Here is a 24,255-nt window from a genome sequence, read left to right on the forward strand (position 1 = left end):
TTGGAAAAATTATTATTGTCAAATGGTTATACTACCTAAGGCAATCTACAGATTCAATGCAATCCCTATCAAATTACCAATGGCATTTTTCACAGAACAAGAACAAAGAAATTGTAAATTTGTATGGAAACACAAAAGATCCCGAATAGCCAAAGCAATCTTGAGAAAGAAAAACAGAGCTGGAGGAATCAGGCTCCCTGACTTCAGACTATACTACAAAGCGACAGTCATCAAAAAAGTATGGTACTGGCAAAAAAACAGAAATATAAATCAATGGAACAGGATAGAAAGCCCAGAAATAAACCCATGCACCTATGTTCAATTAATCTATGACCAAGGAGGCAAGAATATACAATGGAGAAAAGACAGTCTCTTCAATAAGTGGTGCTGGGAAAACTGGACAGCTACATGTAAAAGAATGAAATTAGAACATTCTCGAATGGGACTTCCCTGGTGGCACAGTGGTTAAGAATCTGCCTGCCAATGCAGGGGTTATGGGTTCGAGCCCTGGTCTGGGAAGATCCCACATGCCGCGGAGCAACTAAGCCCATGCAACACAACTACTGAGCCTGAGTCTAGAGCCTTCAAGCCACAACTACTGAAGCCCATGTGCCTAGGGCCTTTGCTCAGCAACGAAGAGTAGCTCCCCTTTGCCACAACTAGAGAAAGCTCACATGGCAACGAAGACCCAATGCAGCCAAAAATTTTAAAGTTTTAAAAATTTAAAAAGGAGGGTGGGAAGGTAGGAGATGCAAGAGGGAAGAGATATGGGGATATATATATATATATGTATAGCTGATTCACTTTGTTATAAAGCAGAAACTAACACACCATTGTAAAGCAATTATACTCCAATAAAGATGTTAAAAATAAATAAATAATTTTAAAAAGAAAAAAAAAAGAACATCCTCTAACACCATATGCAAAAATAGACTCAAAATGGATCAAAGACCTAAATATAAGGGCGGACACTATAAAACTCTTAGATGAAAACATAGGCAGAACACTCTTTGACATAAATCGCAGCAATAACTTTTTTGATCCACCTCCTAGAGTAATGAAATAAAAACAAAAATAAACAAACAGGACCTAATTAAACTTAAAAGCTTTTGTGCAGCAAAGGAAACCATAAACAAAAAGACAACCCACAGAATGGGAGAAAATAATGTGCAAACAAAGCAACCAACAAGGGATTAATCTCCAAAATATACAAACAGCTCATGCAGCTCTATGTCAAGAAAACAAACAACCCAATCAAAAAATGGGCAGCAGATCTAGTGGGGGTGGAGGTGCCACACTGCGCTGCACACAGGATCTTAGTTCCCCAACCAGGGATCAAACCCATGCCCCCTGCACTGGAAGTGCAGAGTCCTAACCACTGGACCGCCAGGGAAGTCCCAGGCAGAAGATTTAAATAGAAATTTCTCCAAAGAAGACAGCCAGATGGCCAAAAAGCACATGAAAAGATGCTCAACATCACTAATTATTAGAGAAATGCAAATCAAAACTACAATGAGGCATCACCTCATACCGGTCAGAATGGCCATCATCAAAAAGTATACAAACAATAAATGCTCGAGGAGGTGTGGAGAAAAAGGGAACACTCCTGCACTGTTGGTGGGAATGTAAATTGGTGCAGCCACTGTGGAAAACAGTATGGAGGTTCCTCAATAAACTAAAAATAGAATTACCATATAATCTAGCAATCCCACTCCCAGGCATATATCAAGGCAAAACTATAATTCAAAAAGATACATGCACCCCTATGTTCATAGCAGCACTGTTCACAATAGGCAAGACATGGAAACAACCTAAATGACCATCAACAGATGAATGGATAAAGAAGATGTGGTACATATATACAACGGAACACTACTCAGCCATAAAAAAGAATGAAGTGATGCCATTTGCAGCAACATGGATGCAACTAGAGATTATCATACTAAGTGAAGTAAGTCAGAGAGAGAAAGACAAATACCATATGATATCACTTATATGTGGAATCTAAAATATGACACAAATGAACCTATCTATGAAACAGAAACAGAATCAGGGACATAGAGAACAGACTGGTGGTTGCCTAGAGGGAGGGGGTGGGAGAGGGATGGATTGGGAGTTTGGGATTAGCAGCTGCAAACTTGTATATATAGAATGGATAAACAATGAGTTCCTACTATATAGCACAGGGAACTATATTCAATATCCTGTGATAAACCATAATGGAAAAGAATATGGAAAAGAATGTATACATATGTATAACTGAGTCACTTTGCTGCACAGCAGTAATTAACACAACACTGTGAATCAACTATACTTCAATTAAAAAAATAAAAATAAATAAATTGGTATAACCACTATGGAGAACAGTATGGAGGTTCGTTAAAAACGAAAAATAGAACTACCATATGATCCAGCAATCCCACTCCTGGGCATGTATCCAGAGAAAACCATAATTCGAAAAGATACATGCACCCCTGGGGCTTCTCTGGTGGCACAGTGGTTAAGAATCTGCCGGCCAATGCAGGGGACACGGGTTTGAGCCCTGGTCCAGGAAGATCCCACATGCCACAGAGCAACTAAGCCCGTGCGCCACTACTACTGAGCCTGTGCACCTAGAGCTCACGCTCCGCCACAAGAGAAGCCACTGCAATGAGAAGCCCGCGCACCACAACAAAGAGTAGCCCCCACTCGCCGCAACTAGAGAAAGCCCGTGCGCAGCAACAAAGACACAACTCAGCCAAAAATCAATTAATTAATTAATTTTTTTAGAAAAGAAAAGATACTTGCACCCCAATGTTCATTGCAGCACTTTTTACAATAGCCAAGACATAAAAGCAACCTTAATGTCCACCGGCAGAGAAATGGATAAAGATGTGGTACATATATACAATGGAATATTACTCAACCCTAAAAAAGAACGAAATAATGCCATATGCAGCAACATGGATGGACCTAGCGATTATCATACTAAGTGAAGTAATTCAGACAGAGAATGACAAATATCATATGATATTACTCATATATGGAATCTAATTTTTAAAAATGATACAAATGAACTTATTTACAAAACAGACTCAGATTTTGAAAACAAACTTATGGTTACCAAAGGGGAAACGGGGAAGGGATAAATTAGGAGCTTGGGATTAACATAAACACACTACTATATATAAAATAGATAACCAATAAGAACCTACTGTATAGCACAGGGAAATCTACTCCGTATTCTATAACAACCCTATATGGGAAAAGAATCTGGAAAAGAATGAGTATATGTATATGGGAAAAGAATCTGGAAAAGAATGAGTATATGTATATGTATAACTGAATCACTTTGCTGTACACCTGAAACTAACACAACATTGTAAATCAACTATACTTCAGTAAAATTTAAAAATTAATTAATTAAAATAAAAATAGATCTCATTAAGGTGGAAAGAATCACCCTATGAATAATGTTACCATAAATATCATGCTAACAATTGAATTCCAATAAAGTATTTTAAATCTATTAAAAAAATAAAAAGTATATAACTATGACCATATTTGAGTAAAATGTATATGCATATTTATATGTACATATGCTTAGATATATTGCAAGGGCTTCATTAAAATATTTATATCCAGTTATCTCCAGTAAAATATTAGGGTAGTAAAATTTTATTTCTAGTTTTTAATTTTTGTGTTTTCAGCGCGAAAGAAAAAATCACGTGGTCAAATTGCCTTTGGAAATCTCTTAAATCGCTGAAAATACAATAAACACAAATGTATTTATGAACCACACTTGACATTGACAAAAACTTTCTCCTTGACCAAACCCTAGCCAGGCTTTTCTAAGCTGCTTCTCACCTAGGCCTCAATCTTGGTATATAAAGATTTGAACAAAGACTAACAGTTTCTAACAGCTCAAATCCACACCCCTTGGATGACCCTAGCTCTCGTAAAAGTACCTACCTGAACATACTCAAGGTTTCCAAAAAATTTACTGTTTGTTCTGATCGATACCTGGAGATAGGGCTCCTGTCTGGGTTTCACATGGACCAACCCCTCTTACCACTTTTTGCCTATTTTCACTTCCCTTTCTCTATTGAGACCTTCCTTGTCCTATTCCCTCTTCTCCCTTTAAAAAGCCCAGTCACCTCCATACAAAACAAAGTTGAATTCACTTCACACTGGACTCTTTTTCCCTACTGCAATAATTACTAATCAAAATCTGTCCCTACCACTTTAACTAGTGTCTGACTTTATCTTGGACAACATAGTTTCTCAGTAAGTTTACTGCTTACCAGAAATCACTAATGAAACTATGAAATGGATAGATTTTTTATTCCCAGTAACTGGTGAAGTTCTGTGTATCATCTTATGCGTTGATTCATTGTTTCCATGCTTCTGGGGAAGGTCAGGAATTCAACAGGACAACAAAATCATTGTTCAGCTGTGACAATTCAATTAGGGTTTTTTGAAACCCTTGAAAATTAAAGGTTTGTCTTTCATCCTTGTCCAGTATTTTTTTTTTTCCTGGGCAGAAATTAAAATTTTTTATGTAGTATTTCCCTCTATAAGAGAAATGGTTTTCCAGAATTCTGAAATCTCCCTTTTCACTTGAGTACATGGCGACGTGAAATTAGAGTCTTATGATAAGCTTGTTCCTCCCTTGCCCTCTCCCAATCCCCTGCCAATTCACTCTTCAGCAACCAGAGTGCTCTTTGTAAATTGCAAAACTGATCATGACACTGCTTAACACCCTTCAATTACTTCCCCCTCCTCCTAAGAAAAAAAATCTGAAGTATGCCTACAAGGCACACTCTCTCCCTGTACTTCTCTGCACTTTGCTCATCAGAGCTATTTGCTATTCCGAGAACACACCAAGCTCGTCCCATCCCCAGGACTTTGGACCAGATGTCATCCCACCTGAAATGCTGTTACCCTTTACAGGTTGTCAGCTTCTTATACTTCAGGTCTCAACTCCAAAGTCACCTACCCAGAGAGGCCTTGCCTCTTTCTATAATATTTTTAAATTGAAGTACAGTTGATGTACTTTATTACATAAATTACATGCAGGTGTACGATACAGTGATTCACAATTTTGAAAGGCTACTCTCCATTTATAGTTACTCTAAAATATTGGCTATATGAAGCCTTGTCTTTTAAAAAGGCCTGTCCCTCATGGAATGTATGGATTTTAATTCAATTTATCTTTCAGTAAAGGAATTTTGAGCCAAAAGAGGGGGTGGGGGGAAGGCCTGTCATCCCTTTCACTCATTATCATTGCCTCCCAACATACTTTCAAGTTGAGTGCTTTACCGATATGCAAATAATTAAGATACGCAAATAATTAACTTGAATCATCTTAATTTTGTGCATATTTGTAAAGTACCCAACTTGAAAGTCAGCCTCTTGAGAGCAGGAATCTTGTGGTGGTGTGCTGCGAAATGTTTAACAGGCTTTCCAGAAACTCTCCTGATGGTAGCATTTGCCTGTGGCCATGGGATAAAAACCACCACCGTGCTAATTTCAAGCTACAACGTGACATCAACTAGCTTGCAAAGTAATTTCCTGAAAATTTAACAATCAGCTTTCACAAGCCAGTGCAGGCCAGTTCCAGCACACCCCTGGACCCTGGTCTGGCTTATTTACTGCTGTAAAGAAAGAGAACAATGCCAGGCACAGAGTAAGCGTGCAATAAATGCTGGTTGAATGTTGAACTGGGATAAATTCTTCTCTTTTTTTTTTGGCCATGCCTCGCGGCATGCAGGATCTTAGTTCCCCGACCAGGGATCAAACCCGCGCCCCCTGCAGTGGAAGTGTGGAATTCCCTTATAAATTCTTGCTTCTACCCTATCAAATACAGATTGTAGCTTATGGAGTCCTTTTTGGCATTCTAACTGCCAAACTGTGAAAGAGGCAGTCTGTAGAATTTGTAGAGAATTACCCTGAAAACAACTTGTCGAATGAGTCACCAAAATAAGTTCCTAAATGAAGGACAAAAGAAAGAGGAGGAGAAAGGGAAGGGGAGTGGGAAGGGAAGGAAGAGGAGGAAGAAGAAGAGTTAAGTGAAAGTAAAGTCAATTTCCTTACTGATGGCCACACCTCTCATTGGTCCCCAGACCAACAGCATCAGATTCACTCTGGATTCCTGCTAGAACTGTAGGTGATGGTCCCATACACAGAATCAGAACCTCTGGGTGAAGTCCAGGAATCTTCACGGTATCAAGTTACCCTAGTAACTCTGATATGCACTGAAGCTTGAGAGCCGCGTCCAAGGGTACACTGACGGATGAGCTCATGAGAGTGTCACCAAGCCCCACTCCAAAACCAGGCAAATATTCTACGAGCAAACACAAAGCTTCCCAGATTCGAACTTCCCATCCTAAACCTGGTGAGGAATGCAAAACATTTCAATTGCATAGTGATTGAAATAACTCAACTGGACTTAAATATTTCTCAGTAACAGAAATACTCTTATTTGAATATTTAGCATTTGGCCTTGATGCTATTGATCATCGTTATGGTTATTAGCTAACACTTATTGAGGGCTTACTATGTGTCAAATGTTGGACTCAGTGCTTTGTATGTATTAATCTCATTTAATACTGAGAGGAAACCTATGTAGTGGGTGCTATTGTTTATCTTCATTTTACAGATGAGGGGGGCATAGAAAGTTGGGTGACTTCACTGTGAAGAGTTGAGAACTCCCCCAGCAGGACGCTAAGCAGGACAAAGCCCTGTGCCCCAGGAGACCTGGTCCTAGCTGAGATATTTCCTGGTCCACAAAGTCGCCAAAAGCAGGGTGGCCTCAAAGATAAATGCCCACAAATACCCAGAGAAAATGTTCCAAGTGGTTGAGAACCAAGAGACCCTATTCCCAATTAAAGCTTGGAAAATAAACTCTACCTCGGTCTGATCATCCAGAAATAGGACCAATATTTTCCTGCTGCCTTTCACCATTATGTTCTTTTCTGAACATGGTGAAATAATAAGCGCAAAAGAACTGTGAAAAGCAAAACCGCAAGACCAGAACTGCCCTCATTTTTAACTAAGTAGGCAAAATAGTCCCAAAATAGTTTTAATAAGGGTGGTAGCAAAATCCCATTAAATTATAAGAAATACACATTACAGTCTGCTTAGCCCATGTCAACCCCCTTTCTCTGAAAACTGCCCCTCCCCGGTTGCATTCATCCATAAGCCTGACTCTTGGCCGCAACTGATTTAGCTCAACTATGAACAACTGACCAGGCCTGGCCAGTGAGATGCCAGAGAGAGCATCCTTCTGGGGTGCAGAGAGTACTTTGGTGTCTTCTGGTGCCTGGATCTAAGGATAGATGTTTGGGATTTGCGGGGCGGCCACGTCCGTGGACAAGTATAGCACCCTGGTCTTGAGGGGGTACAGCCTGAAAGCTCAGTGACCCTGGGCCCCAGATAGATGTGAGGGGGACAGAGCCTGGGTCCCTGACAGCCCTCACTGCCTGCATCAGGCCCACCCAGGGCCCAGCCTCACTCTTGTCTTTGGCTGCAGCCAGCTCAGGTGGATTTCCATTTCTCGTGGCCAAACGAGAATGATCAGGGCAGAGGGGCAAGCTGTTTGGCCCTCTGAGGAACCATGGCCATGTGGGTCACCATATCTGCCTCTGTTTCTCTCCTGAAACAGGGCCCATCCAACGGTCCAGATCACCCCTGGATTTTCTCCCAGCCTGTGCCTGGTTTGTCCACATGCTGGACTTGACCTGCCCAGGGCCACACCCTTGCACCCTGGTTCAGCCTCCCTGCACTTCTGTGCTCTGGTTTTCAATTGCACCCTTGACAGTGTCAGGGTTGGAGCTCATTGTCGTTCAGCTGCTCCAGCTCCTTGTGTCATCCATGTCTTTTGCATCCTCCCCCAACAATGTCCAGCAAAATCTAAACCCTGCGTGCAATGCAATACGTGCTATTGACTGGAAGCCTGGAAGCATTAATTCAGCCTCTTTTCCCAGCCAAATTAACCAGACAATGGGAAAACAACACCTCAAGGAAACTCAAGTAAACAAATCCTTGGTTAAACCCTTAACCTGAAGGGAGCCAGGTCCCTCTTTCCCCACCTCCCTTAGACATATCCTCCCTACAGAGACCCCTGGGCTGTACCTGGGATATAAATGGTGCCACCATCGCACCAATGCGACACAGGGATCCACTGGTCCCCATCCCCAAAGCGCGCATCATTGTGGGGTAGACCTGGAGTAGAGGAGTGTAGAAAGCATCATTTAGCTTAAACCCCTCTTTCCCAAGTCCTCTGCCCTTCCCTCCACAGGTCAGGCTTTGGTATATACAAAAGGCCAAATATTCTATATGGATATATAGGATATAGAAGATGTTCATTTTCTCAGGTATACAACTTTGAATTTTAACAATATCAGAAAATAAACACTTAGAAATTATCCTTTAAGTGAGCAAATTCCAAAATATGTGTTTAATATTCCAAACGTAATTTTAGAAAGGTACTTGCAATCAGACAGAAGATTTCCACTTTAGAGCTATAAACGTATAAAGGTGGTTCTACTGAATGGAAAGAAAATACTCCCCAAATAATAACAATCCAACCAAACCTTTAATACAGATAGTGAAAAGAATCGACGAGAGTGCCACATACATGCTACACCATTCACCATGTTTGTGTTGCAAGATCTTATGAGCAGTCTACTTTCTTGCTGCAACTTTCTTGCATTTATAGTAAAATCTCATTAATCTGTACTTCACTGATTAAGAGTTCTTAATAAATAAGCAAATAGTATTTAATAAAGAAGATTTTAAGGAGAATATATGAAAGAATGCTTCTTTTAATTTTAGAAATTTTTCTCTTAACGCTATACTGATCAGTTTTCATCAATTCACTAAAGCAAAGCACGTGGCCTCTTTACTTGGCCGCATCATGTTACCCACCATCTGCCAAATGCAAAACACAAGATGCTTTCCTGCCCCGGGGGGCACTGCTATACTTATAAGAATGTCTGGGGGTGGAGTGCCTTTTCACAGAGGTTTTTTCTAGAAAATGAGGCTGCTGGCTATTGAAAACAATGGATTCAGATACATACAGATGATCTTTGCTCTAATATCAATTTTTTTTGTTCATTTTTGACAATTCTAGGAGATGAAATAATAGAAGACAAGCAACTTCAGGTACACATCTTTTTTTTTTAAGCAATAAGTATCAGGGAAAAAATACTTAGGAACGACCCTTTAAATGAACACATCTCAAAATATGTTAAATTGAATATTCCAAATATAATTTTAGAGGCACATCACAATACACATAGACTTTTAAGTTCACAAATTCACAATAATTTTAGAAGATTGTTAATGGAACTAAATGAAATACTACATATATGTCAAATGTGTCATAATTTCCTATTTTTATCTATGTGAGGGGAAAAGAATTTTTTTCTCTGTGGTTTTGATATGTCATCTGTATTCTAAATAGACTTCTACCTTTCCCAAGATGAAAATGAATGCAGCTTTAGCAGTCCCTATAGCACCACTTTCTCTGGCTCAACGAAAGGCAAAACCAGTTAAAATACTAAGTTTCCTACTCAGATATTGCTTATTTCTAGGAGCATTTGCTCTTTAAAGTGGTAGTTTCTGAGAAGCTCCTCAGAAGTAGATGTATTAAGTAGATATAGTAATTCAATAAATTAAGAATAAATTACTATTATATTTGAATTTAAGCTACCTACAACAAACAACAGACATAGTGGGATATGATCTTTCAAAAGAATAAAGGTGAAAAATACATTCTAATTTTAAAAAGGGAGAAATAGGGTGTTTTACATTTTATCAGCAACATGCAGGTACCGGGCCTATCCCTATTTCTTCAGGAAGCACAGTATGAGGGCAAGAGTTGCTTTTTACATGGATGCAGTTTAGTGAGAAAGGGAGACGGTCTTATCTTTCTTCTCAGAGACTGGCTTTCACTAGACCCCATGGGGCAGGAGAAAGGCCACATCAAATAAACCTTCTGGTGTCATTTTAATAGGATGTTTTTAGAAAATCATCAAAAGTCAACAGAAGCCAGGGATGCGTGGTCTATAGACAAACACCTGCTCTAAGTAGCTCACCTCGCACACCTTGATGTAACCAACCCCTTCCCCAAAACTAACCTCAGCGGTGTAAATATAGATGGTGTTGAAGTTGGACGCCACCAAAGCCCTCAGCATGAAGAGGAAGCCGATGAGGCCGGCACTAGGGAACCAGAAGCGAGACGTTACCAAAGGCAACACAGAGGGCCTTCCGGGGCCCCGACCCCAGTACGTGACAGATGCCAACACACATCCCTGCAGACCGGGTCCCGAGGGTCTTCAATCCTGTTCCCCCGAAGTGTGCCGTTCCAGCCCAGCCCCCCAAGGTGAGCACACCTCTGCCACCACCCTTGGAAAATGGTACAGTTTGCAGAATAAGTCATATATATTATAAACAAGGCCCACTCTAGGGTCACAAATTCAGAGTGCAATGAAATCTCCCACCACAGGTATGCTGTCTACATCACTATCTTGACAACGTGCCGATCATTTGGTAAACAACCGGAGTCTCCATTCTCCAGGAAGCTTTGCATAAAGATCCTAAATATCTTGCTACGCGAACGGAATACTCCCACGCTGGTACCCACGTCCTGTGGGTGCTGAAGATGGACCTGGCTCAGGAGGAAGAGGGGAGTGGGAGGGGCAAGGGCAGGTACCAGGGGCTTGTTTGATCGTTCTAGTCAAACAAGCAGCCTGTACTCTACTCTCTTGGTGAAAGGGACTTGCCCCTAACCTCCACTGAAGGCCATGGGTCAGGAGATCTCATTTTAAAACCACTGCACAAAACTAGATTGCATTAAAGCAACCAGACAGCAAATACCTTGAAGTGCAAATATTAAGGAGAAGGAAGAATAAAGCTGTACATCCCATGGTAATAGAAAGGCTCAGCCGTCTTCCCAGGAAATTAATGCCCGGGATATTTAAAGGATTCACTAGGAAAAAAATGACACAGACAATTTTCAGAATCTTGAAAGCAAATGGCACTTATTAACAATGGCATGGATTCCTCCCTGTCATTTCAGAAAGAAGCAACTTAATCCAAACATCATGCGTATTCCAGCCAAGACCCAGTCACACTGTCATCAACTTCATGACTCCTTCAATATGCTTTTCCCACGGGGATCTGAGAACGACAAGCACCGGAGTATATGAAGGATATTTTATGCCCAGGATGCTTATTACAGCATGTAGGTCTATTGTAAACTGCCAACTTGCTAGACCTATATTTTAAATGTTTAATACTGTTTTTCAAATTCAAGGTGCCATTGATTTTTAAGTACCATTATTTTATGTCTATTAAAGCAGAAACAGTGCTTCCAACTGAAATCTAACAAGCCATTGTGAGACACATCCCAGTTTCAGAGATGTTACAATGTAGGGGAATGCATCTTAGAATTGATACGATGCACTAATTCAAAGCTCCACTCCTCCAGACTTCTCCTCACACTGATCGCACTGGAGACACCTCAGCACGATTTGGGGACTCGTCCATTTCTACCAGGCAGGAGTCAAGTGTATGACAGGTCACTCTTCTCTCCTCTGAGACTCTGAGTTGCACGTCCCCCACCCAAAACAGAGAGCCACCCAATACAGAGAGATACTTACGAGCAATTTCGCCAATGGTGCTGATAATCATGGTCTGGTAGTCAGAAGGGGCAAACACCTGGCAGTGGCAGGGGCTCTGGCTCTCCTCCGAGACCCCTACGGTCACCACTACCTCCAGCTCTAACCGTGAGCCACAGACCAGGCCCCGCTCCAGCAGCTCCGCACTGGCCAGGATGACCCCATAGTAGGCGAAATAGATGCCCAGCCTGGAAACAAGAAAAGATGGACATTAGGAAAGGCTGTCACCAGGCCTGAAGGAGGGGTAGCACCGTGAGAGGTGGGGAGACGTGGGGAGAGCTTCTCAGGTTGAAGGCACGGTGTAGGGAGGGGAGGGGAGTGGAAAGTGGGGACACGTTTCAAGGGGATACTAGGGGGTGGCCTTTAGCGGAGGCTGCATGGTGGGAAATGAATTTGCAAGAAAAAGCAGGATGGAACTAGATGGGGGAGGACCCCTCAGGCCAGGAAGAAGTTTTGTAAGAGGCAGAACAGAACTAACACTGCGTTGAAACTATCTCCCTCATTCTACAGCTTACGTACTGTAGCCTTGACCATAAAGAGTTAAATATTAGAGAAATGTTGCTTGTGCCCAAACAGCTCATTAAGTTCCCTGAAGAAAGTTCCCATCCCAGGTGGTCCCAGGTTAGTTATGGCTACTACTTGTAGATAAGTTCGTTTTCAGCTAGCAAATAAGCAGAGATAAGTGTGGTAAAGTAAAAATAACTGCTAACGACTTGAAGTTTTGCAGGAGCCTCGTGATGCAGCCTTGTGAGCAAGCAGAACAAAGAAATGTTATGCTTCCCTTGAAGGCCAGGTGGCTCCAGGAAGTCTTCAACTCACCTTTACCCTTTAATCTTGAACCCTCCCGCTTCCCCTTCTCCCTTAGCATAAAAGCAGCCTGAATTCTCTTCCAAGTTAAGATGGTTCTTTAAGAGTTTAGTCCACCATCTTCTCCGCCTGTTGGCTTTCTGAATAAAGTCGCTATTACTCGCCCCAACACACTGTCTCTTATTGGCCTGCCATGTGGCAAGCAGTAGGAGCTTAGACCCCGCAACAGTTTGTTTTCTGCAGCTGCTGCAACAAGTTAGCACAAACCTAGTGCTTTAGCACAGTGAGTATCTCACAGTTCTGGAGGTCAGCAGTTCAGCAGCTCTGGCTGACTTCTCTGCTCGGAGTCTCACGTGGCAGAAATGAAGGTGCAGGTAGGGCTGCTCCACTTTCTGGGGAAGAATCCATCTCCAAGCCCACCCAGATGGTTGGCAGAATCCAGTTGCACGGGGGTGTAGAACTCGTGTCCGTTTCCTTGCTGGCTGTTGACCAGTGGTTTTCAGCTTCTGCAGGCTTCCTTCATTCTCTGTCTGTGAAGCCAGCAACAGCAGGTCGCGTCCTTCTCATGCACTGAAGCTCTCCTTCTGCCTCACCTCACGCTTTCTCTTCTGCTGCATCTGATTCCAGCTGGAGACATTTCTCTACTTTTAAAGACTCAAGCGATAATATTGAGCCCACCTGCCTAATTCAGGATACTCTCCCTATTTTAAGGCTCGTAACCTTAATTACATGTACAGTCCCTTCACATCTACATCCAAATTAGTGTTTGATTGAATCCCCAGGTGTTGGAACTCTTGGGCATCATCTTTTCAATTCTGTCTTTCGGACGCCATGAAGCTATGGAAGGTTTTTGCTTTTGCTTGATGTTTTCTTACTATCTTTTTTTCTGTCTATTCTTTAATAGATATTTTCATTGAGATATAAACATAACATACAGAAAAGTTCCTATATCGAAGTCAAGAAAAAGAATATCAGGGGAATTCGCTGGCAGTCCAGTGGTTGAGACCCTGTGCTTTCAATACCGAGGGCCCGGGTTCGATCCCGGGTCAGGGAACTAAGATCCCACAAGCTGCTTGGCCAAAGAAAAGAAAAAGAAAAAGAATATCAGCCTCCCAGAAGCCCCCCTCATGCCTCTCTCATTTTTACAGAAATGGTTGTAAAAGCCACCTGTAAAAGACAGATGCGGACAATCAAGGAAAATCACATATGATCTGCATAGTGGATGATATTAAAGTGATGATTGTTAATCTCGTTGGTGTGAGTTTAGGATTGGAATTATCTAAGAAAATGTCCTCAAGTAGTTGAGACTCTAAATGAAGTATCTGGGGATGAAATGGCATGAAGTCTAGGGCCTGCTTGAAAATACTTCAGAACAGAAAAAAACAGCTGAAGTAAATATGGGTAGATATCAGTGACTGTCAGATCTGGGCAATGAATACATCAGGGTTCATCATGGTATCCTCCCTACTTTCATGGGCGTTTAAAAATTCTCATAATGAAATATTTAAGAAGAAGACAATAATCACAATATTTCTCCTTGTTATTAAGGTAGCTTTAATATTTTTTTTGTTTAATTTCCAAATATTAAGTGTATTTTTTTTTTGGCCATACCACGCAGCTTGCGGGATCTCAGTTCCCCAACCAGGGATTGAACCCAGGCCACAGCAGTGCCAGCACCAAGTCCTAACCACTAGTTCACTGGGGAATTCCCCAAATATTAAGAGTATTTTAAAAATTAAAGAGTCTCAAGAGGAGACACCCACCTATTTTTAGTGATTATATCTGGGAAAGGCAGCTAGACAACCACTTTCCTGAATTTAAACACTATAGATTAGTTTCCACTGTTTTGAATCTTTATATAAATGGAACCACATAATATGTATTCTGCGTGTCTGACTTTCTTTGCTCATTATTACATTTGTAAGATTCAGCCATGTTGAGCGCAGAGCACCAGTTTTCTCATTTTCATTACTGTGTAGTATACTATTTTATGAATATAACAGAATCTATCCATTATACCTGTTGATGGGCATGTGGGTTGGTTGTAGTTGGAGCTGTTACAAATAATATAATGCTATTTTATTTTACTATGCATTTCTGTTGGGTATAAATCTAGGAGTAGAATTGCTGAGCCATAGGCTATGCATACTTCCAACTTATTAATAGAAACCTCTAAACAGTTTTCCAAAGTGGTTGTACTAATTTGAATGCCAATCAGGAGTGCAGGAAAATTCCAGTTACTTTACATCCTTCCCAACATGGTCAGTCTTTTTAATTTCATTTTTTATTTTTTTTTAAAGTTATCTTTTCAAACTTTTTCTTTTTTTAAATTTATTTTTGGCTGCGTTGGGTCTTCTTTGCTGCATGCGGGCTTTCCCTAGTTGCAGCGAGTGGGGGCTACTCTTCGTTGCAGAACATGGGCTCTAGGTGTGCAGGCTTCAGGAGTTGTAGCATGCAGGCTCAGTAGTTGTGGCACACGGGCTTAGTTGCTCCTTAGCATGTGGGATCTTCCCAGACCAGGGAGAAGACCCATGTCCCCTGCATTGGCAGGCAGATTCTTAACCACTGCACCCACAGGGAAGTCCCCAGTCTTTTTAATTTTAGCCATTTGGGTGGATTTGTAATGGTGTCTCATTTGGGTTTTTTTTTTTTTTTTCTCATTTGGTTTTAATTTGCATTTCCCTGGTGACTTTAAGGTTGAACATGTTTTCATATGTTTATTTGATACACATTTTTGGTCAAGTGCCTGTTCAAGTCTTTTGCCTATTTCTCTACTGGGTTGTGTATGTTTTTCTTGTTGAACAAAAATTATATAATAGAAATATATATTAATAATATATAGAACATGTATATATAATTTGTTGGACATATATATTGGAAATTTCTTCTCTCAATTGGTGGCTTACCTTTCAGGCTCTTCATGATTTCTCAGGACACAGAGTTCCTAATTTAATGTAGGCAAACTCATCAATCTTTTCCTTTAGAGTTAGCACTTTTTGTGTCCTGTTTAGAAAATCTTTGCTTACTCAAGGTCATGGCTGCACAGAGAGGACCACTAAGTCTATTCCTTTGAATTTGATTCTCAGGGGCCTCAAAGGATCAGTTCCTGGAATGTGGTGAGGGAAGAGACCAGGCTGCAAACAGTTAGTACAGAGCTCATACACTCAGATGAAAAATTTAAAAACTGTTTGTAGATGATTTGGATTTTTTTTTTCTTTCTCTTTCTTTTTATATTGTTATTTTATATCTATTTTTTGGTTGGTGGTATTAGCAGAAAGATAAAGCATTGCTGGTGTCTGCCTTGTGTTTTCTCCCCAGAGCACTCAGAAGGGATTTACTTCAGTGGGCTTTCTCCCACTGAAATGCTTGTTTATTTAAACCTAGCTTTGAAATAATACCATTCTTACCATACGACCCAGATCTGTAACGTGGTCCGTAAATATTTGCATCCAATAGGTCTGTAAATCTTCCTCTTTTTTCCTGGGGTAGTGAAAGGGGGAGACAGAATAGATTTAGTGGGTTAAGGACAGGCAAAGGTGACTCTAATCTTTTAGATCACAGAAAATAAGAACAACATGGGAATGTGGCAGGGTAAGATAGCCACTCAGCTCCCCAGAGACCCCTCACATAAATACTGTTTTTAACACATTCATCTCAGCCAATCAGTCTTTGCATACTTTTTATTATCATTGTCAAGTACCAAAACTCATTGAATTTAAGATTCTAACCCTTTCACTCTTCCTCTTCTCACCAGTGCTGGCGAGAGGTGGGGTGGAGTACGGAAAATAGGAGTATACATGAAAAGCAACTATAAAACTGATGGGAGAGCCTTTTAACATTAAGATGAAAAAACCTAACATTAAAAAAGAATGTGAGGCTTGTGCAAAAAACAAGCAGCCTAAATTTGAAAAGAGGATACAGTGCCCAATTTCTTTGTGTGTGTTTAGGGTAATTTGTAAAAGTTCTTGTCCATAGTCAGTGCCTACTAAGTATGTTTGGATCAAAATAAATAAGGATGGGTTATCTATGATAGGGCAGTAATGGATTTTTATGTAAAGCTAGGAATGCTTGGAGGGTGGAGGAGGTGCTCAGTTGAAAACCAACTATTCTTTTCTCACAAATTGACCTGGGATTACAGGCCCCCTCGAGGGAGTCCAGAAGTGTGGTCTGGGAGTCCTGGATTTTATTGTCACTGAAAGAGCTTGCAGAGAACTTAGAGGTCTTTTGCCCCACGCACCCCCGCCCCCAACTTTCAGGCTCAGCTCCTGGATTTCATTGTGGGAGGACTTGAGCAACTGACACTCCACTTTCATCTGCTTTACGTATCGGGGCTCTGGTTACTCATCTTTGGAAAACCTCTGATCTAGCCTATCCTCCCATTTTCCAACACAGAATATATGGCCCAGAGTGGGTAAGTGACCTACCCAAGATCACACAGCTGTTTGGAGGCAGAGCCAGTCTGGACTCCCAGTTTCCTGTGCACCAGTCCTGAGTCCTGCCCATCTGCCTCTCTGTCATGTCCCCTGGGTTTAGATGTGACTATGGTCCCCTCACCACCCCAAGTGTCATTGGAGAGTCATGTCATTATAAAATATATACATTTTATCCTAATAAGTCATTTGGTTCTGAACCTTTGGCTGCAATCCAAATGGGTGGACTTATTCACCTCCTGCATGGTGTGACCCGTCCTCAGCCCCCAAAGCCTTTCATCTCAGCGTCTTGGGAGTGAAGCTGCAGAGGCCCCACTGCCCTCAGCATCTTGCCCAGCCTCCTCTGCATGGCACTCTGACGGCCACCAATGTGACCAAACTCACTGCGCATTCCCACCTTTGGTCTCACACTGTTCCTCCTGCCATCAGTGGCCTTCTTCCTCCCCTGAGGCTGCCTCTCCTTTCAGTGCACAGTGTCTGCCCCGCATCTCTCTGAAGGTGGCTCCCACTGGCTTACGGTCACCTCTCCGCTCGGATCCTACACACTCTGCTACCTGGGCCACTCACCTGGTTCTAAGCATCTGGGCTCTGTTTTGTTATTGATTCTTTCCTACGTGCCTCTCATCTCTCTAACCAGATTTAAGAGACCTGAAGGCAGGGTCTATTGTTTATAGCTCTGTATCCACAGGGCCTTGATCAATAGACCACTGTGGAGAAGAACAAGATCATCTAATGGGCATGATGGATGGAGGCAGCAAGCTGAAGTCAAGAGAAGTAAAGTGGGAGGAAGAAGGGAGGAGGAGAAAGGGGAAGGATGTACAGTGAGAGGGAGGAGGGAGGAAGGAGAATGTTGAGGGACGGCTAAGAATATAGAGAGGTGGAGGAGGGAGGGCGGTTCTTATGAGAATTGTGTTGCTCCAAATTCATACGTTGAAGTCCTAACCCTCAGAGTGGGTCTGTACTTGGAGATGGGGTCTTTAAAGAGGTCACTGGGGAATTCCCTGGTGGTCCAGTGGTTAGGACTTGGCGCTTTCACTGCCAGGGCCCAGGCTGGATCCCTGGTCGGGGAGATTAAGATCCTGCAAGCTGCATGGTGCAGCCAAAAAAAAAAAGAGAGAGGTAACTGAGCTAAAATGAGGTCATTAGGGTGGACTGTAATCCAATTATGACTGATGTTCTTATGAAAAGAGGAGATTAAAACACAGACACACACAGAAGGAAGATGATGTGAAGACACAGGGAGAAGATGGACATCTAAAAGGCAAGGGAAGGGACCTCAGAAGAAATCAGCTCTACAACACCTTGACCTGGGATTTCTAGCCTCCAGAATTGTGAGAAAATTAATCTCTGTTGTTTAAGCCACCCAGTGTGTGCTATTTTGTTATGGCAGCCCAAGTGAACTAATACACAGTGGCAGAGGGAAGGTGGGGGAGGGAGGACGGGGATGAGGGAAGGGGGATAGGAGGTGGAGAAGGAGGGTGGAGAGGGAGGGAAAAGAAGGAGGAAAAAAGGAAAGAGGAGAGAAGTAACCTCGGTGCTCTTCAGTCTTGGAACAACTACTGAGTTCAAAGGAAAAAATACGCATCAAAAATGGTTGGAATTGGACCCACATGATCATTCAACTGTCCATGGTTTTGAGTTAATTGTCTCTGCTAAGATTTTTTTCTCTCTCTGCAACCAATTTTATTTTTTATATATTGACAATCAAAATTTCATAGCCACTTAAAGATTATGTGCCAGTCTCTTCAAAGCACAATCACTTCCTTCATTTAATCGTTGCCTAGCAACAAATTAGTCTTCCCACCATGCTTTGCATGATAAGATGTAATTGTCAGTATCTTGGAAGGAAGGTGGGAGTTATCCAATACTGCCTACTAGTAGGGTCCTGACCTCTGAACCACAAGAGCTTATTTCCAAACTCCAGAAAATAAATTAGAATAACAGAATCATCCTTAATTCTTTGGAAGAAAGCTTGAGTTTCTTTCTTTTTTTTTTGGCCACACCACACAGCACGCGGGATCTTAGTTCCCCAGTCAGGGATTGAACCCGTGCCCCCTGCAGTGGAAGCACAGAATCCTAACCACTGGACCGCCAGGGAGCTTCCCAAAAGTCTGAGTTTCTTATTTCCCAATTAGGTTTTGAGGCATGTGTAATAATTAGGGGAAACACTCCACAAAGCAAAGTGAGAATACCTTACCAAACTACAATTGTGAGTGCGGGGAAGTTTGGGACATTTAATCCTCATTTTTGCATTATTATTGAGCACGTTCTATCTCACACTTAACATGTCCAGCAGCAGGCCAGGTGGCAGTGGGATTACAGTGTTTTTGTCATCAGTGATGTCCTGGGAAACCAGTCAGAAACATCCAGAAAAGCCTACCTCTCACTTGTGTGTAGGACACTTAAGAACTGTACATTTGGACATCACCTGTCCTGCTGTTGCCCCACAATCCCTGAGAGAGTCAGATTTGGGGAGGCGGGTGGGGACAGCTGTTGCTGCTCTGGACCCGGCTCAGGCATGGAGCAAGAGCTGGGTCAAGAAGAGGCTCTGCCATAAAGTGGTGCAGCCACTGTGGAAAGCAGTAGGGCTATTCCTCAGAAGATGTAAAATAGAACTGCTGTATGATCCAGCAATCCCACCTCTGGGTAAATATCCAAAGGAAATGAAAATAGGATCTCAAAAAGAGATCTTCACTCCCACTTTACTTCAAAGTTGTTCTAGAAAACTAAGACTGAGAAAGTAGCTTGGAAGATTCTGAAAAAGAACTTTGACAAGGGGTAAGTACCTTACTAAATATGAAAATTGTATTATAAAATACTATAATTAAGAGTGCTATATTAGACCAACAATTAACCTGTATCCTTTTCCCAAAAATATAAAATGCTCTATTTATTATATAATAAATCTCATATATATTTGAATCTACAAACCTATCAATTAGAACATAATATTCAACAATAGATTCAAATATATAGGGGATGGATTAGTCAATAAAAATACATAAGTGCAACTGGTTAGCTATTTGGATATGACAAAGCTAGATCTGTACCATGCTTCTTATATCCAATTAAACCGACATAGATCCAACATTTACATATTAAATGTGAAACCAAATTAACCCAACAAAAAGGAGACGGATAAAAGAATGCAGTTGTAAAAATTAAGTTTGACATCAATAAAAAAGTTATAAAAATGTTAATAAATCTAAATAGATACTGACTTTAAAATAATGTCTAATTCAGGGCAACTTATGAACAATATGAAATTAAAATACCATGCAAAAATGATTTGGAAGATGAGATGGGCAAATCAGAATGAACATGTTTAAGGTTCTTGTATTGTTCAGAAGGCAGATAAAGATACCAAACGACATTAGCTATTGTAGGTGCACATTTTCACTATTTAAGGGCTGTAATAAAAGAAATAGAATGCATAAATTCCAAGCCAGTAGAAGGAAATATGGGGGTAGGGGTTGGCGAGTGGAGCAAACTGAATCAATCTAATAGAAGGAGAAAGGAGAAAGAAAGCAGAAAAGGAAAGACACAGTTAAGAAGAAATAGAAAATGAACGACAGAGGTAAGTGCAAGTATGTCAGTAATCACAATAGATACAAACGGATCAAACTCATTATTAAAAGATACAGACTATCAGATTGAATGAAAAACAAGATCAGCTATTTATTTATAAGAAATATGTTTAAAGCAAAGCAACATAAACAAGCTAAAATGAAGAGCTAGAAAAAGGTACACCAGGAAAACATTAACCCAAACTAGTTCTGACATATTAGTATGAAAGAAAATAAAATTTAAGGCCCAAAGCATTATAAAGAAATATTTCAGGTAGTCAGATCAATCCACACACTGAATAAATCAATCTTATGCTAGGATGCAGCAAGATAGCCTCAAACTGTATGGAGTAAACTGTCAGGCCTATAAGGAGAAACTAACAAAACCATCGTCTTATTGAAAAACTGTTAGCTGAACCTGGCAAAATCTAGAACAGGTATCAGATATTTACATGGCACAATTATATTGAATATAACAATATATATGCTCAATGAGAACACATGTTCTTAAGCACACATGGAATATTAATAAAAAGTCACTATGTAGAGAACAAAAGAAGTCTCAATAAATTCTAAATAATTGATAACATGCTCTGGTCAAAATGCAATTAAATTAGAAACAAAGAATTTAAAAAATCATTAACAAATAAGTCATTGGTTAAAGAGAAACTCATAGCAGTTACAAAATAGAAAAACAAATAACATTACTCTGTAACAAAACTTGCTGCATGCAACTAAATGGTTTATTAAAAATCAAAAAGACTGAAAATAAATGAGCTAAATACTGAACTCAAGAAGTTAGAAGAACATAAAAAGCCAAAGAAGTAAACAAAATAAGGAGTAGAAATTAATGAGACCACCAAAAAAACCAATAAAGAGAAAAACAACAAAAACAAAAAAGCTCTCATTCTTTGAAGTTTAATAAAACAGACAAACCTCTAGTAAGAGGACCACAGAAAAAAGAAGGCACAAATAAACAATACTAAAAGTGAAAAAGAAGACATACACAGTAGATATTTGAAACAAAAGGGAACACTGGGAATAATTTTATACCAATAAATTGGAAAGCCCAGATGAACTGGGCAATTTTCTAAAATACATATTACCAAAATTGACTCAATCAAGAGTATTAAACTAAGTAGGCATTAACATTTACACAAACTGAATGATAGTTTTAAAACTCCTCTTTCTGATACTCCCCAATTATTCTGTTACCACTCACCTTAAAATAAATATTAGGGATAAACTACTTTACAGATAAGTTTTACTAAACATTCGAAGAGGTTAATTCCTATCTCACATAAACTGTCTTGGAGATGGCAGGACAGTGCTGGAAAGCTCTTCCAGGAGCCTGTGACTGACCTACCTGCAGATGGGTGAAGTGGGTGGTCTGGGCTGGTGTGAGAAATGATTGCAGATTGACCTTGACAGTCCTGGATCCAATAGAATTTAAATGCCAAATTTTATTTTTAAAAAATCATTTAATAAGGTTTATACGTTTGATATCAATAAGACAAGGCCAATACAAGGAAAATAAAATTATAAAACAATATCTCCCCTATAAACAGTGGGGCTAAATCATGTGACTAGCTCTGCAAGGTGTTATTATTTCCATTTCATTGATGAGAAAAGTGATGGTAGGCAGTAAGAATGGCCATCATTAAAAAGTCTACAAATAATAAATGCTGGAGAGGGTGTGGAGAAAGGGAACCCTCTTATACTGTTGATGGGAATGTAAATTGATGCAGCCACTACGGAGAATAGTATGGAGGTTCCTCAAAAAACTAAAAATAGAGTTGCCATATAATCCAACAATCCCACTCCTGGGCATATACCCAGACAAAACTATAATTCAAAAAGATACATGCACCCCAGTGTTCATTGCAGCACTATTCACAATTGCCAAGACATGGAAACAACCGAAATGTCCATCAACAGATGAATGGATAAAGAAGATGTGGTACATATATACAATGGATTACTACTCAGCCATTAAAAAGAATGAAATAATGCCATTTGCAGCAACATGGATGGGCCTAGAGCTTATCATACTAAGTGAGGTAAGTCAGACAGAGAAAGACATATATCATATGATATCATTTATATGTGGAATCTAAAATATGACACAAATGAACTTATCTATGAAAAAAAACAAACTCACAAATATAGAGAACAGACTTGTGGTTGCCAAGCATGGGGGGCGGGGCAGGGGAAGGGATGGATTGGAGTGTGGGATTAGCAGATGCAAACTATTATCTATAGGATGGATAAACAACAAGGTCCTTCTGCATAGCACATGGAACTATATTCAATATCCTGTGATAAACGATAATGGAAAAGAATTATGAAAAAGAATATATATATATATATGTATAACTGAGTCACTTTGCTGAACAGCACAAATTAAACACAACATTGTAAATCAACTGTACTTCGATAAATTTTTTTTTAAAAAGTGGTAGTAGGTAACAGTGCTACCTGGCTCACGGTGGAGCTGGATTTAGTATCATTTCCCTCTGCTCTCTTCTGCATTGGAGGGGTCAGTTGCCCTTCCCTCTAGTCTTCCACCACTAAGGGGATTTCTGGCGACCCCTGGTTGGGGGAGAAGAACTCACCAGGATGGGCTCCACCAGCTTGCCCTCCGGCATGACTGAGCGGTTCATCTTGGCGATGCGCTCCAGTGTAACCAAGGCAGCCTAAGTGTTCCCGGTAGAGACATTGAACCGAGCAGATTCAGGAATAAACTGGGCACAGATGACAAAGAACACCAGAGTTGCAACTGCTGTGGACCCCAGAGGTACCACTATCACGGTTCCATACACTACGCTGTCCCTGTTTCCCGAGATGGGAAAGGATGTAGCAAGCTTTACAGCACAAATAGAGCAGGTGTACTCTCGCAATCCTAGCGGAGCAAAAAGTTGCCTTCTCCTATCGTTGTCCCATCTCGGACGACAGTGGACTGATACTGAGCTTCACACCAGTTTGACCCAACCTACTTAACACAATGAAATTCTTACATCCAATGTGTAAACAGCCGCTGCCCGGGGTCCCTGGCGCCTCTCCACTCCTCCATCACCCGGCCACTCCCCCAGGAATCCCAGGACCTCCCACAGTGCAAGAACCTAAAGGGTGACCATGGCAGGGCCTCCAGCACCCACAAGTGGAGGAACCAGCCTGACTGTAGAGGCCTACAACCCACTGATTACGGCATATTTTGAACACCACCCTCAGAAAACAGCACAGCCCTCCGCTGATGCCGGGACATTGGTACCTCCACGCAGCGAAGGCCAACGGGTTCTTCCCCAGCAAAGCACCTTCCCCGGCAGCATCCTCTTCACCGTTCCCCAGCCAGGGGGCGGTTCAGGTCGTCCTCATCACCCACTGGGATTAATCTGATCATTTCTAACTGCTTCTCTGACCTTTTCTGTCTTCCCTCCTACAGCCTCCACACAGCCATGTACCAGCTTCCCAGCACATAACCCCTTCCACACCCCCAGTGCCCCCGGTCCTCAAGGCCCTTTGTAATCTGCACACAGGCCTGTCTTTCCAGCCGGCCTCCCACCAGCGCCCCACACTCCAGCCATTCCAGCCTGCCTGCTCTCCCCCAGACGTATTCTGCATTCACACCTTCGTGACAGGGCTTGTGCATTAACTCTGCCAAAACATCCTTTCCACGTGCGCCGACTGAGACAGATACTTAAATAAGGAGAGAGGTGGACATGAGAGAGATATCTGTGGGGCAACAAGGCCACTGGGCCAGCTGGAGGGGAGGCCAAGAGGGAGCCC

General features: G+C 41.3%; 1 protein-coding gene across 1 annotated transcript in view; it reads right to left on the bottom strand.

Moving 5' to 3' along the window:
- The window catches only part of SVOPL (SVOP like), a 78,848-nt gene that overhangs the window by 33,504 nt on the left and 21,089 nt on the right, over positions 1-24,255 (bottom strand). Inside the window, 8 exon segments of the mRNA XM_082400343.1 lie at positions 8,116-8,205; positions 10,125-10,206; positions 10,864-10,975; positions 11,649-11,854; positions 15,881-15,920; positions 15,923-15,953; positions 23,085-23,165; positions 23,169-23,213. Coding sequence (XP_082256469.1) covers positions 8,116-8,205; positions 10,125-10,206; positions 10,864-10,975; positions 11,649-11,854; positions 15,881-15,920; positions 15,923-15,953; positions 23,085-23,165; positions 23,169-23,213 — 687 coding nt within the window.

The sequence above is a fragment of the Balaenoptera borealis genome, assembly GCF_965194805.1.
Source record: "Balaenoptera borealis genome assembly, chromosome: 7".
Taxonomy (NCBI): domain Eukaryota; kingdom Metazoa; phylum Chordata; class Mammalia; order Artiodactyla; family Balaenopteridae; genus Balaenoptera; species Balaenoptera borealis.